We start from the raw sequence: 14,378 nt of genomic DNA on the forward strand, positions 1-14,378 counted from the left end.
TATAATGGCTTAAAACTATTCCCTAAATTATGAGCGTAAATAACTCCATGGATTTCCTTGAAAAAACCATGAGTTTCATCAAGTTTGCATGTTATTTAATATTTATGCAAAATACAAATTTGGTTTGAAACCTGTGAAACCCTTGATATTATGGTATAAAATTAATCGATAAATTATGAGCGTAAATAACTTAATAGGTTTCCTTGAAAAAACCATGAGTTTCATCAAGTTTGCTTTAAATTTCAAATTTATGCAAAATACAAATTTGGTTTGAAACCTGTGAAACCCTTGATATTATGGTATAAAATTAATCGATAAATTATGAGCGTAAATAACTTAATAGGTTTCCTTGAAAAACCCATGAGTTTCATCAAGTTTGCTTTAAATTTCAAATTTATGCAAAATACAAATTTGGTTTGAAACCTGTGAAACCCTTGATATTATGGTATAAAACTAATGGCTAAATTATGAACGTAAATAACTTAATAGGTTTCCTTGAAAAAACCATGAGTTTCATCGAGTTTGCTTGTTTTATACTTTTTATGCAAAATACAAATTTGGTTTGAAACCTGTGAAACCCTTGATATAATGGCTTAAAACTATTCCCTAAATTATGAGCGTAAATAACTCCATGGATTTCCTTGAAAAAACCATGAGTTTCATCAAGTTTGCATGTTATTTAATATTTATGCAAAATACAAATTTGGTTTGAAACCTGTGAAACCCTTGATATTATGGTATAAAATTAATCGATAAATTATGAGCGTAAATAACTTAATAGGTTTCCTTGAAAAAACCATGAGTTTCATCAAGTTTGCTTTAAATTTCAAATTTATGCAAAATACAAATTTGGTTTGAAACCTGTGAAACCCTTGATATTATGGTATAAAATTAATCGATAAATTATGAGCGTAAATAACTTAATAGGTTTCCTTGAAAAACCCATGAGTTTCATCAAGTTTGCTTTAAATTTCAAATTTATGCAAAATACAAATTTGGTTTGAAACCTGTGAAACCCTTGATATTATGGTATAAAACTAATGGCTAAATTATGAACGTAAATAACTTAATAGGTTTCCTTGAAAAAACCATGAGTTTCATCGAGTTTGCTTGTTTTATACTTTTTATGCAAAATACAAATTTGGTTTGAAACCTGTGAAACCCTTGATATAATGGCTTAAAACTTTCCCTAAATTATGAGCGTAAATAACTCCATGGATTTCCTTGAAAAAACCATGAGTTTCATCAAGTTTGCATGTTATTTAATATTTATGCAAAATACAAATTTGGTTTGAAACCTGTGAAACCCTTGATATTATGGTATAAAATTAATGGCTAAATTATGAACGTAAATAACTTGATAGGTTTCCTTGAATAAACCATGAGTTTCATCAAGTTTGCTTTAAATTTCAAATTTATGCAAAATACAAATTTGGTTTGAAACCTGTGAAACCCTTGATATAATGGCTTAAAACTATTCCCTAAATTATGAGCGTAAATAACTCCATGGATTTCCTTGAAAAAACCATGAGTTTCATCGAGTTTGCTTGTTTTATACTTTTTATGCAAAATACAAATTTGGTTTGAAACCTGTGAAACCCTTGATATTATGGTATAAAACTAATGGCTAAATTATGAACGTAAATAACTTAATAGGTTTCCTTGAAAAAACCATGAGTTTCATCGAGTTTGCTTGTTTTATACTTTTTATGCAAAATACAAATTTGGTTTGAAACCTGTGAAACCCTTGATATTATGGTATAAAATTAATCGCTAAATTATGAACGTAAATAACTCCATTGGTTTCCTAGAAAAAACCATGAGTTTCATCAAGTTTGCATGTTATTTAATATTTATGCAAAATACAAATTTCGTTTGAAACCTGTGAAACCCTTGATATTATGGAATAAAATTAATCTCTAAGTTATGAACGTAAATAACTTAATAGGTTTCCTTGAAAAAACCATGAGTTTCATCGAGTTTGCTTGTTTTATACTTTTTATGCAAAATACAAATTTGGTTTGAAACCTGTGAAACCCTTGATATTATGGTATAAAACTAATGGCTAAATTATGAACGTAAATAACTTAATAGGTTTCCTTGAAAAAACCATGAGTTTCATCGAGTTTGCTTGTTTTATACTTTTTATGCAAAATACAAATTTGGTTTGAAACCTGTGAAACCCTTGATATAATGGCTTAAAACTTTCCCTAAATTATGAGCGTAAATAACTCCATGGATTTCCTTGAAAAAACCATGAGTTTCATCAAGTTTGCATGTTATTTAATATTTATGCAAAATACAAATTTGGTTTGAAACCTGTGAAACCCTTGATATTATGGTATAAAATTAATGGCTAAATTATGAACGTAAATAACTTAATAGGTTTCCTTGAATAAACCATGAGTTTCATCAAGTTTGCTTTAAATTTCAAATTTATGCAAAATACAAATTTGGTTTGAAACCTGTGAAACCCTTGATATAATGGCTTAAAACTATTCCCTAAATTATGAGCGTAAATAACTCCATGGATTTCCTTGAAAAAACCATGAGTTTCATCGAGTTTGCTTGTTTTATACTTTTTATGCAAAATACAAATTTGGTTTGAAACCTGTGAAACCCTTGATATTATGGTATAAAACTAATGGCTAAATTATGAACGTAAATAACTTAATAGGTTTCCTTGAAAAAACCATGAGTTTCATCGAGTTTGCTTGTTTTATACTTTTTATGCAAAATACAAATTTGGTTTGAAACCTGTGAAACCCTTGATATTATGGTATAAAATTAATCGCTAAATTATGAGCGTAAATAACTCCATTGGTTTCCTAGAAAAAACCATGAGTTTCATCAAGTTTGCATGTTATTTAATATTTATGCAAAATACAAATTTCGTTTGAAACCTGTGAAACCCTTGATATTATGGAATAAAATTAATCTCTAAGTTATGAACGTAAATAACTTAATAGGTTTCCTTGAAAAAACCATGAGTTTCATCGAGTTTGCTTGTTTTATACTTTTTATGCAAAATACAAATTTGGTTTGAAACCTGTGAAACCCTTGATATTATGGTATAAAATTAATCGCTAAATTATGAGCGTAAATAACTCCATTGGTTTCCTAGAAAAAACCATGAGTTTCATCAAGTTTGCATGTTATTTAATATTTATGCAAAATACAAATTTCGTTTGAAACCTGTGAAACCCTTGATATTATGGAATAAAATTAATCTCTAAGTTATGAACGTAAATAACTTAATAGGTTTCCTTGAAAAAACCATGAGTTTCATCGAGTTTGCTTGTTTTATACTTTTTATGCAAAATACAAATTTGGTTTGAAACCTGTGAAACCCTTGATATTATGGTATAAAATTAATCGCTAAATTATGAGCGTAAATAACTCCATTGGTTTCCTAGAAAAAACCATGAGTTTCATCAAGTTTGCATGTTATTTAATATTTATGCAAAATACAAATTTCGTTTGAAACCTGTGAAACCCTTGATATTATGGAATAAAATTAATCTCTAAGTTATGAACGTAAATAACTTAATAGGTTTCCTTGAAAAAACCATGAGTTTCATCGAGTTTGCTTGTTTTATACTTTTTATGCAAAATACAAATTTGGTTTGAAACCTGTGAAACCCTTGATATAATGGCTTAAAACTATTCCCTAAATTATGAGCGTAAATAACTCCATGGATTTCCTTGAAAAAACCATGAGTTTCATCAAGTTTGCATGTTATTTAATATTTATGCAAAATACAAATTTGGTTTGAAACCTGTGAAACCCTTGATATTATGGTATAAAATTAATAGCTAAATTATGAACGTAAATAACTTAATAGGTTTCCTTGAATAAACCATGAGTTTCATCAAGTTTGCTTTAAATTTCAAATTTATGCAAAATACAAATTTGGTTTGAAACCTGTGAAACCCTTGATATAATGGCTTAAAACTATTCCCTAAATTATGAGCGTAAATAACTCCATGGATTTCCTTGAAAAAACCATGAGTTTCATCGAGTTTGCTTGTTTTATACTTTTTATGCAAAATACAAATTTGGTTTGAAACCTGTGAAACCCTTGATATAATGGCTTAAAACTATTCCCTAAATTATGAGCGTAAATAACTCCATGGATTTCCTTGAAAAAACCATGAGTTTCATCAAGTTTGCATGTTATTTAATATTTATGCAAAATACAAATTTGGTTTGAAACCTGTGAAACCCTTGATATTATGGTATAAAATTAATGGCTAAATTATGAACGTAAATAACTTAATAGGTTTCCTTGAATAAACCATGAGTTTCATCAAGTTTGCTTTAAATTTCAAATTTATGCAAAATACAAATTTGGTTTGAAACCTGTGAAACCCTTGATATAATGGCTTAAAACTATTCCCTAAATTATGAGCGTAAATAACTCCATGGATTTCCTTGAAAAAACCATGAGTTTCATCGAGTTTGCTTGTTTTATACTTTTTATGCAAAATACAAATTTGGTTTGAAACCTGTGAAACCCTTGATATTATGGTATAAAACTAATGGCTAAATTATGAACGTAAATAACTTAATAGGTTTCCTTGAAAAAACCATGAGTTTCATCGAGTTTGCTTGTTTTATACTTTTTATGCAAAATACAAATTTGGTTTGAAACCTGTGAAACCCTTGATATTATGGTATAAAATTAATCGCTAAATTATGAGCGTAAATAACTCCATTGGTTTCCTAGAAAAAACCATGAGTTTCATCAAGTTTGCATGTTATTTAATATTTATGCAAAATACAAATTTCGTTTGAAACCTGTGAAACCCTTGATATTATGGAATAAAATTAATCTCTAAGTTATGAACGTAAATAACTTAATAGGTTTCCTTGAAAAAACCATGAGTTTCATCGAGTTTGCTTGTTTTATACTTTTTATGCAAAATACAAATTTGGTTTGAAACCTGTGAAACCCTTGATATTATGGTATAAAATTAATCGCTAAATTATGAGCGTAAATAACTCCATTGGTTTCCTAGAAAAAACCATGAGTTTCATCAAGTTTGCATGTTATTTAATATTTATGCAAAATACAAATTTCGTTTGAAACCTGTGAAACCCTTGATATTATGGAATAAAATTAATCTCTAAGTTATGAACGTAAATAACTTAATTGGTTTCCTTGAAAAAACCATGAGTTTCATCGAGTTTGCTTGTTTTATACTTTTTATGCAAAATACAAATTTGGTTTGAAACCTGTGAAACCCTTGATTTACGGTTTAAAACTATTCCCTAAATTATGAGCGCAAATAATTTAATAGGTTTCCTTGAAAAAACCATGAGTTTCACCGAATTTTCGTTAAATTTATGCAAATTAGTATTCTTGTGGCAAACCTTTGAAATTAGCGGCCTTATGCACGGGGAGGTTTGCTGGTGAATTTTATGCAAATTAGTATATTGGCTGCAAACTATTGAAAATACCGGCCTTATGCAAGAAAAAGTTTGCAGAATTTATGCAAATTAGTATTTTGGAAGCAAACCTTTGAAAATGGCGGCCTTATGCAAAAATTTGGTTTGCTGCAAACTTATGCAAATTAGTGGCGTCCTCCGGGTTGAATTAGTTGCGTTTTTAATGGAAAAATATTTAACAGTGCCATTTTAGTACTCAATAATGTGTCTATAAAATCATGTTATTGTGATTATTTTATTAAAAAATTACGTTTTAAGCTTTGGACTTTAGGTAAGGGGAATGCCATTTAAATTTTTTATTTTGCTAAGCCTTGGTCAGTCTGCTAATTAATTTTAAGCCTTGGCATTCTGGGAAATTCGAACTATTTTCTTGCATTTTCATTGACATTTTAAATAATAATTGAATTTGCGCTAATTTCCATTCGGTTTATTTTTCAGAATGGCGAATTCCAACCCTGAGAAAATTCCAGAAGTAAAATTTGCTAAAACTTTAGCCAAAAAGCTGGAATCTCCGACATCATTAACTGAATTTGCACCTTTGGGTTCGGAGGAGAAATCAAGTGGTTCCCACTTCTTCAGTCGTTTATTTGGACGAAATAAGACTCAGAAAACTATAATTGACATCAGCAATAAACTAGAAGAGGAGGATTTTACTAAAGAAGATGATAATGCGTCAGAAAATGAAGCCAACCCTTTAGCAAACACGGCTTCACTTTCTGGATCTTGTGAGAGCAATTTACCCGATTTGCATAATAAATCCATGAAGGAGGGTGATCTTTTATATGGAAGGAGTGTTAGTAGCGTAATTAGAAGAATATCCGGGCTTCTAGATCGGCGCAATACCACCATAAGCAATGTAAGTATGATTATATAAAACATTCTGATCTGATTGGTTTTGATGAAATAAGTTCTAATAAAAACGAACTATATGAATTTCAGCCTTTACAGACCTACAGGGACAGTGATTTTAAACAGTATTGGATGCCTGATAGCAACTGTAAAGAATGTTACGAGTGTAGTGACAAGTTTACAACCTTTAGAAGGCGTCATCATTGTAGGATTTGTGGTCAAATATTTTGCAGTAGATGTTGTAATCAAGGAATTCCTGGAAAACTTATGGGATATTCAGGTAAGCTTTTAAAGGGGTTTTAATTATCAGAAAGAGAAAATATATTTTGAAATCATTATTAATCTTTAAACCATTTTAAAGATTTAAGTCTTTAAAAAATCAAAACTAAGGGGAAAGGAATCAGATATGCATGTGGGAGTGAGTCTGCCTTTAGCAATGGGCGGCCATGACAGTTACCGGTTTCTCTTTATGGGAAAACAGCATGGGTGACGTCACACCGGCGCTGCTGACTCTATAGATCAGGTTTTGTAGACTAGGAGGATTCATACCTTTTACACAAGGAGGACAAAGTAGTCTGCATTTTTCAAGAAGCCAGGAATCCTTGTGTAATTTGTATCAATCCTCCTACTCTGAATACTATGTATAAACATGGTAAAGCTGGATAAGAGGAAAAATGGTGTGAAGTATAAATAATCTATGAAAATTTCACGGAAAAAATATTTTTTATGCATAAATTTTTTATTTTTTTTAAACTTAATTTATTGTTTTGAAAGATAGCCTTGTTTAATACGGCGTTTTCGGACTAGGAGGATTGATACCAGGAGGCGAGTCTAATTGGTACTGCACTTTAGACCTCCTGTTGTAAATGGTATTAATCCTCCTAGTCTGAAAACTATGTATATAATTCTAGTTGTTTACGATGAGTTAATTAAAAGGGGGATGTGTAATCTAGATTTGGGAATTTTTTTTATCTTTGTATTCTATGAGTTCCCTCGAGGTTCATGAATTTGCACCAATTCCATCTTGAATACATGTTCATTTTAGAACTCAAGGGGCTATTCACTAAAATATTTTGTTTGGCCTATTTACGCGGGTAATCGTTAAGGAAGCGCGTCGAGGGGCTATTCACTAAATTTTATATTTCGTTCTATTTACGCGGATAATCGTTTTAGCATTGCTAAAAGTAGCGCGTCGAGGGGCTATTCACTAAAATTTTCTGTTTTGGGATATTTACGCGGGTAATCGTTTTAGCACTTCTAAAGGTAGTGCGTCGAGGGACTATTCACTAAAATATTCTATTTCTGTTAAAGCGGTTAATCATTTTAGCACTTTAATGGTAGCACGTCGAGGGGCTATTCACTAAAATTTTCCGTTTTGAGATATTTACGCGGGTAATCGTTTTAGCACTTCTAAAGGTAGTGCGTCGAGGGGCTATTCACTCTAACTTTCTGTTCGGGTTATTTACGGTACTATTATGAGCCCAGTCCTCGGGCCATTTTGTTTTTAACCTATGTGTTTTGAAAGAAAACTTAGTTTTTGGAATTACCGCGAACTATCAACTTTTTTAGAAAACATGAAATGTTTAAGAAATAAGGCGAATTTATGGAGACAAAAACGTCATCTTTTTATGAAACATGTCAATGCGTTTTAGAAAACGCGAAACAGTTTCATAGGGTTCAAATTTTGTATGAACTCCTTGGTTTTAGGTGATTTGAGAGTTTGCACGTATTGTTGCAAAGTAGTACTCTCTTACATTCAATCTCTGGACTCGGCTACCGAGCTATCCGGAGATGTTCGTGCCTTACAAGAAGATTTAGCTCAGAAATTAATGCTGTCCATTCCCGATCATCGAACCCAAGTGATAACCCATCACGAATCTAATAGAGCCAGACGAAAGAGTTCCACGGTTGGCTTTCGCGAGGAAGACATAGCCAGAGCCAAATTCCTTAGTCACTCTGAGTTAGAGTACTCTGCTTCTAACAGCGATTTGACCATTATAACGTTAGACCGTAGACAAACACCTCAAGACGATAATAATCTCCGCGAGATATGGCTGCAGATGAAGAACTCCTCGAGTGGTCTTGACTTTCAAAGTCACAGGCATCGTTTAAGAACTTATAACAACTGCGTTGTCGGTAGTACCATCGTTGATTGGTTGATTCGTCAAGGGAAGGCGTCTAATCGAGCTCAAGCTTCCGCCTTAGCTCAATCTCTAATGGATGCCAAGATATTAACGAGTGTGACAAACGATCACACCTTTTTCGACGGATACGCTTTGTACCAAGCTGGTGAAATGTGTAATTTGATCGAATCACCCGGATTGTCACCGGAAATCACGCAAAGTCCCGAAACTCACCAAGAAAGTCACGATCCATTATGGTTAAAGGAGATACAACCGACCGAATCTGATTTACCATGCGAAGAGACAGATGACTCGATTGAAATTGATAATCAAGCCATGGATAAGTCGTTAAATCGACATTCGAGTTTAAGTCGATTATCGTCTTCGAGTTCGACATTTTATTTGGATTTGAACGTCCAAGAGTCGAGGGTGACTCTAACGAAACCTCATAAAGAGAAGAGGACACCGTTGGCCGAATCTAGTGTCGCCGCAACTTCGCGGTTCGAACAGATTCCCAGAATTGATTTGAAGGAAGATATATTGAAAGGTACTAAGTTCGAGGATCAGTCCAAGGGAGGGAAAGCGTGCGATATTTTTGTCTATAGTTCCCAAATGTTTCAAGAGAATAGCGTCGAAAGAGCTTCCTACGATGCTTTGAAGTAATTTCACTTATTTAGAGTTTGTCCATGGTTTGATAGTTATGTAATGTAGGAACCTTTTTGCCATAGCACCATGTATGAGAAACTCGAACAAAACCTATTGTATCAATTACTAAGTTCGGAAGGTCTTCCTTTAACTTGGTGCGATACTATTTTACCCATAATTCATCGGGTAGCCGATACGGTTAGACCCGATATTAAAAATGATAATGATGATATGGATATACGACAGTATGTTCAAATTAAGAAGGTAGATGAGGATTTTACAGGGTTTAATTACGAAAATTAGCAATTAAATTGGTCAATTGACTTGTATGATATAGATACCCGGTGGAAATAAAAATGAATGTTGCATCGTAAGGGGTGTAGTTTGCACCAAAAATGTCGCCCATAAAAAGGTGCCCAACTTAAACGTATATAATTTTTACGCGTCGAGACGAAATTAACGCAGGGTTTTTATTTAGATGAAAGATAAAATTGTAAACCCAACTATCCTTCTGTTAAGCAACGCGATTGTATATCAACGAATTGAGAACAAGTTATCATCTCTTGACCCCCTTTTGATGCAAGAATTTGAATATCTTAAGAATACAATCGGGAAAATATCAATTTACAAACCAGATATATTACTGGTCGAGAAAACTGTTTCTCGAGTTGCGCAAGAGATGCTTCTCGATCTAGGGATTACCGTCGCCTTGAACGTCAAACCTGTAAGATACTGATCAATCTGAAAAGGGCTCACCGGAGCTGTTTGGGTGAAGTACGCCCTTAGTGCCAAGCTCTTTGGCCATGAGGAATGAAGCCTCCATCGCGGTAGGTGGGGTAACAATGCGCTAACGCAACAGTTTGACCCCTTCACCCCTACAGCTCGGTCGAATCCCTTTAACTTGTTTGTTTGGGTGACATCTAATTTTGAGTTTAATTAGTCCGTCATGGAAAGGGTGGCTCGTTGCACCCAAGCTGGAATTGTGTCCTCGATTGACGCTCATTTGGGAAGACCCCAATTGGGTGTTTGTTACCAATTTCGAGTTAACACTTACCAACTTTCCCCAAGTAATTAATTAACTGGATTTGAAGCCAATTACGCAATTATTTTAATTGCCCCATTTTCCCTTAGGTAAATCTAAAACATTCATGTTTTTCGACGGTTGCGCGTCCAACTTAGGTTGCACAGTAATATTACGGGGAGGTTCTTACGCCGAGCTGAAAAAAGTCAAACAAATCATTCAATTCATGATTTACGTCGCGTATAATTGGCGTTTGGAACGGTCATTTCTTATGGACGAAAGCGCGTTACCTCCGCCTCAATGCGACGACTTGCAACTGATTCTCGATTCGTCAACCGAACAATCGGCTAAAATCGAAGTTGGCCAGGACGCCGCCAAAGTCCAACTTCGCGACAAGAGTACAACTTCCAAAGTTGTAGTAGCTGCAAAGTCGGCCAATAAAACCGTGACCAATTCCGAATTGGGATCGAGTTTGACCGACGAATACGATAAAAAACAACCTTGCAAAACTTACATCGAAGATTTTAGCGATCCATTGCGTTGTTACATTGATAAAGGAGATGATAGCGTCTTTATTGACCCAGAAATAACGCTTCAAGTAGAGTCTCTACCATTCTCCAACGACTTCCGGAAAGCCTTGGACGATGTGATACTCTGCATCTCACCAAATATCAAAATGAACTTGCCGTTTCTCGAAACTGAAAGTGGGAGGAATTGCGTCTTGCGGTCATTTTTCGCCGAGGAAATCTTCTGGTCGAATCAGTTCACCAAGGAATCGTTGGACAGCGGAAGTAAAAGAAATACCATGGAAATAGATAACGCTTCCAACAACTCCATCTCAACTTTAACCAACAATCTCTTGAATGGAGAGAACTTGATTATGGCTATCCAACCACCGCATCCGTTTGTTATGACCAAACTGACCAGTTCCTTCAACGATTCCGTCTCTCTGCAAGGACTCTTGGCCGATTTTAGAGCCAGGGGCGGAAGATTACGTAACGCCTGTCTAAATGGGGCCTTGAACTCCGCCCCCATCGTGTCGAACGGAGCTCAAAATAATCAAGTTTTGGAAAAGAGTTTGAAATCGAAAGCTTCGGACGGAGTGGTATGGGAACGAAAAGTGGATGCTTTGACGCCCTACAATCATCAGAGATTGGCCGTCCTCTTTTGTAGTTATTCACCATCGTCTACTAATGCTCCAGGATTCTGCGTTTGTCCATGGTAAGACGAGTTTCATTTTAGTTTTACCACTTCGTGACAAGCTCACAGTAACCAACGACGAACTATGAAACATATCTTATGAAGTTATGCAATTCAGTATCTAATTTTCAAAATAGGGTGGTTAATATGGACTTCTACGGTCGCAACGACATTCCATTGGGCGGATTTTTGGAACGATACTGTTTCAGACAATCTTACGTCTGTCCCAGTCCCAGCTGCGACACACCCATGACTGCACACATTAGAAAATTTGCTCACGATAATGGATGCGTCCAAATCTACCTGGACAAACTGGACACCGATATTCCAGCCTGTAAGAGTCACATTCTGATGTGGAGTTGGTGCAAAGCCTGCAAAGAGACGACCCCCGTTGTGGCCATGTCCCAGGACACTTGGTCATTATCCTTCGCCAAGTACTTGGAGTTACGTTTCCACGGAGGATGCTATGGAAGACGTGGATCCAACGAGGACTGTCAACATTCTTTGCACCATGAACATATTCAGTATTTCGTCTACCAGGAACTGGTCGTTTCGTTCAAGTAAGTAATTTTTGGGTTCCTTTTTTGGTGATTGGTTTGATTAATTTTTGGATTAAGACGCGTTAAATTTCCGCGAAAAATTGTTTAGAGAGTCGTGGAAAGTCATGGAATTTAAGCCTTAATATTTTATCTAGTTGCCATTCTTTATTTATTTCGTACAAAGTTAAACATTCGTTCAGCTTTGGCTGATAAAAATTTAATCATTATGATTAAATTAAAAATACGACATTAAATTTAAATGCTGCGCAGTGTTATCTGGATTTATAACAATATAAAAAGTTATTTAATCTCGTGTAAATTTAAAATTTATATTTATATGTATATATATTTAAACATTATGATATTTGGGTCGAATTTTCATCTCAGCCGATTTGATTAGGTTGTTACCTTTCCAAGCGTGCCATTGCATCCCTTCCCATTTTTGTCTGGTGTCGCTGGGTTTAATATAAGGCGCGGTTAAAAGGGCGTAATGACCCATATTGTACCACCAACCCCCTCGGAACTTTGCAGCGTTATTTATAGACCTATGATCGTTATTTTTGTCGAAGGTACTGAATGGTTTCATGTTGTGATGACGCAAAGAGTAACCCATGTAGTTTTTGGCTTGTTCGGTGATTTTACCAACGTGCAATCGGTAATTCATACTTTCGGACGCGACTGAAAATGGGTCGTAGTCGAAGAAGGTCTTACCACCTTCGAAATCCTCTAAGGTGACGCGCAAAACTACTTCCAGTTGATGGGATAGTTGGTGGATGTTTTCCAAACCTAACCAGAATTCACCTTGTTTGTCGCCAAAACCTTCGCGGTATTCGACCCAGTTACGATCAAAATTTTCCTTACGGGGTCCAAAATCACCTCGTCGCATAAGAACCTTTAATTTTGGGGCGGGAAATGAAATGATAAAGTTAGTAATTTGCGAGGAAAATAATTTTAAGTGGGAAGTACTTACCGTCCAACCACCTCCATCATCAGTCATGTCGCAGAAGGCATAGGTCGCTCGACGTTTCTCAGGATATATTATGTAAATTCCGTCGCAATTAGCCCCGAGTTTATGCAATTCCCAGCAATTTTTCGGTGTTTTGTTGGTAGATGGTGTAACGCATTGTTTAGGTTGAACCACCACCACCTTATCAATTTCATTTGGTTTCGCTTTTGCCGATGTAACTTGTAAATTACCTGATGAAACAACTTCCGGTTCTTTAAAACTCCTTCCCGGAAGATTTTTATTATTATTATTTGGCCTTTCTCGAGCACTTTCCTGGCTTCTTCCTCCACCGGTTTTTTGTTCCATTTTCGTTTCAAGATCCTTGAGTTTGTTTTCAAATTTCTCGTTAACTTCTCGTTGGGTTCTGGTTAGATTTTTGACAACTGTTTCCGTTATTTTACTGAGCATCTCGGGACTGACGGAACCACCACCACCACTTCCTCCGCTTCCGCAGGTTTGTTTTACTTCCTCCATATTGGTTTTAAAATCCTCGCACGATTCGTAGTTGTTAGCGATTGAATTCTCCAAAGCCGCTAAATCTTTTTTAAGCTCGCGTTTCATGATTTGAACGGTTTCTTCTATTTTTTGGCCTAAACTTTCGAATTGTTCCTCGAAAAAACGGTTCATTTCGTCCATTTTTTCGTCACTTTTGGACGACGAAGGTGCTCTGACATCGCTGCTTGTCGGTTTCGCAATTGAGTTGGCGAATTTGTTACTCATTTCATGAACCGAGTTCATTATGTTCATCATTTTACCGAGCTTCTGGCCCATCTCCGTTTTGAGTGTCGTGGTTTGTCTTTCGACCTCGTCCATTTTACGTATCGATCCTTTGACGTTGGAAACCAATTGAGTTTCCATGGAATCGAGTTTATTCTCTATTAGTTGAATCTCATTGCTGGAAACACCGGAACGTCCAAGATCGCTACTCAACTTTGTCGTGATTTCTTTAGTTTGTTCCTCGAGACGTTTCAAAGTCGCGTCGATTTGAAGGAGGTCTTTCACATCCTAAAATACACTTTTTATTTAGACCCAGATAATCTTCATTAACATTAAATTAAAACAATTTGAGACGTACCTTAAAATCTTCCTTTTTCTTCAGATGATCGTAAATATTTTCAACCGTTTCCTTAATCCGATCTATAACTTCGCTATCCCGGAGTTTATCGCGGTCGTTTGCCGAAATGTGACTCGTCGCGATACCAAAAAGGCACAAAAACCCCAGTAGCAATATCGTTTGCTCTCCTATTGACTTCATTTTCTAAACTAACTCACTTCACGACGTAGTATTTCCAAAATGTACAAACGTCTTTAAGATTGTCAGCAACCCCTCTTATCATAATCATACTTAGATTCTCGCTAGGGACTTTGAACCGAACGAACGTTCTTGATTGTCTAAGGTTTCATTTTTGTTTTCTTCATCGATTGCGTCTTGCTTTTTATTTGTGAATTTTTGTTGGGGTTTTTTTTTCTCACTTCCCACTTAAGCAGAATAATCTTCCTATTCTATATACTATTTCCTTTTTTGATGGGGTGATATAGGTCT

At 35.0% G+C, this 14,378-nt stretch overlaps 2 protein-coding genes across 5 annotated transcripts in view; one reads left to right on the top strand and one right to left on the bottom strand.

The window, feature by feature from the left end:
• The window catches only part of LOC149676769 (1-phosphatidylinositol 3-phosphate 5-kinase-like), a 39,650-nt gene that overhangs the window by 15,111 nt on the left and 10,161 nt on the right, over window positions 1–14,378 (top strand). For 3 of the 4 annotated variants that reach the window (XR_016366612.1, XM_089838292.1, XM_089838294.1), the window contains exons 1-10: window positions 5,590–5,723; window positions 5,891–6,308; window positions 6,392–6,581; window positions 8,009–9,083; window positions 9,153–9,333; window positions 9,407–9,481; window positions 9,548–9,793; window positions 10,010–10,136; window positions 10,201–11,311; window positions 11,428–11,850. Coding sequence is in view for 3 of the 4 variants with exons in the window: in XM_089838292.1 (XP_089694418.1) it covers window positions 5,892–6,308; window positions 6,392–6,581; window positions 8,009–9,083; window positions 9,153–9,333; window positions 9,407–9,481; window positions 9,548–9,793; window positions 10,010–10,136; window positions 10,201–11,311; window positions 11,428–11,850 (3,845 nt within the window). In the remaining variant the exon portion in view is untranslated. Of the gene's footprint in view, window positions 1–5,589; window positions 5,724–5,890; window positions 6,309–6,391; window positions 6,582–8,008; window positions 9,084–9,152; window positions 9,334–9,406; window positions 9,482–9,547; window positions 9,794–10,009; window positions 10,137–10,200; window positions 11,312–11,427; window positions 11,851–14,378 lie in introns of those variants that run through there. The other variant, XM_089838293.1, reaches the window with a different exon arrangement.
• LOC149676771 (uncharacterized) lies at window positions 11,973–14,188 on the bottom strand. The gene is made up of 3 exons (XM_089838335.1): window positions 13,911–14,188; window positions 12,800–13,840; window positions 11,973–12,721 (listed from the first exon to the last, which is right to left on the bottom strand). Exons 1-3 carry the CDS (start codon window positions 14,088–14,090, stop codon window positions 12,179–12,181), a joined length of 1,764 nt encoding a protein of 587 aa, XP_089694461.1. The 5' UTR covers window positions 14,091–14,188; the 3' UTR covers window positions 11,973–12,178.

This window comes from Phalangium opilio, unplaced genomic scaffold (assembly GCF_054372755.1).
Source record: "Phalangium opilio isolate 3A_F unplaced genomic scaffold, DU_Popi_V2 ptg000045l_1, whole genome shotgun sequence".
NCBI lineage: Eukaryota > Metazoa > Arthropoda > Arachnida > Opiliones > Phalangiidae > Phalangium > Phalangium opilio.

What these genes read in the sequence shown, in the direction of transcription:
- LOC149676771 (XM_089838335.1), bottom strand. Translation starts at nt 14,090, where the DNA reads ATGAAGTCAATAGGAGAGCAAACGATATTGCTACTGGGGTTTTTGTGC. An exon ending in AGAAAAAGGAAGATTTTAAG is followed by an intron (nt 13,841 to 13,910) that starts GTACGTCTCAAA and finishes AGTGTATTTTAG; the next exon opens with GATGTGAAAGACCTCCTTCA. An exon ending in ATGATGGAGGTGGTTGGACG is followed by an intron (nt 12,722 to 12,799) that starts GTAAGTACTTCC and finishes CCAAAATTAAAG; the next exon opens with GTTCTTATGCGACGAGGTGA.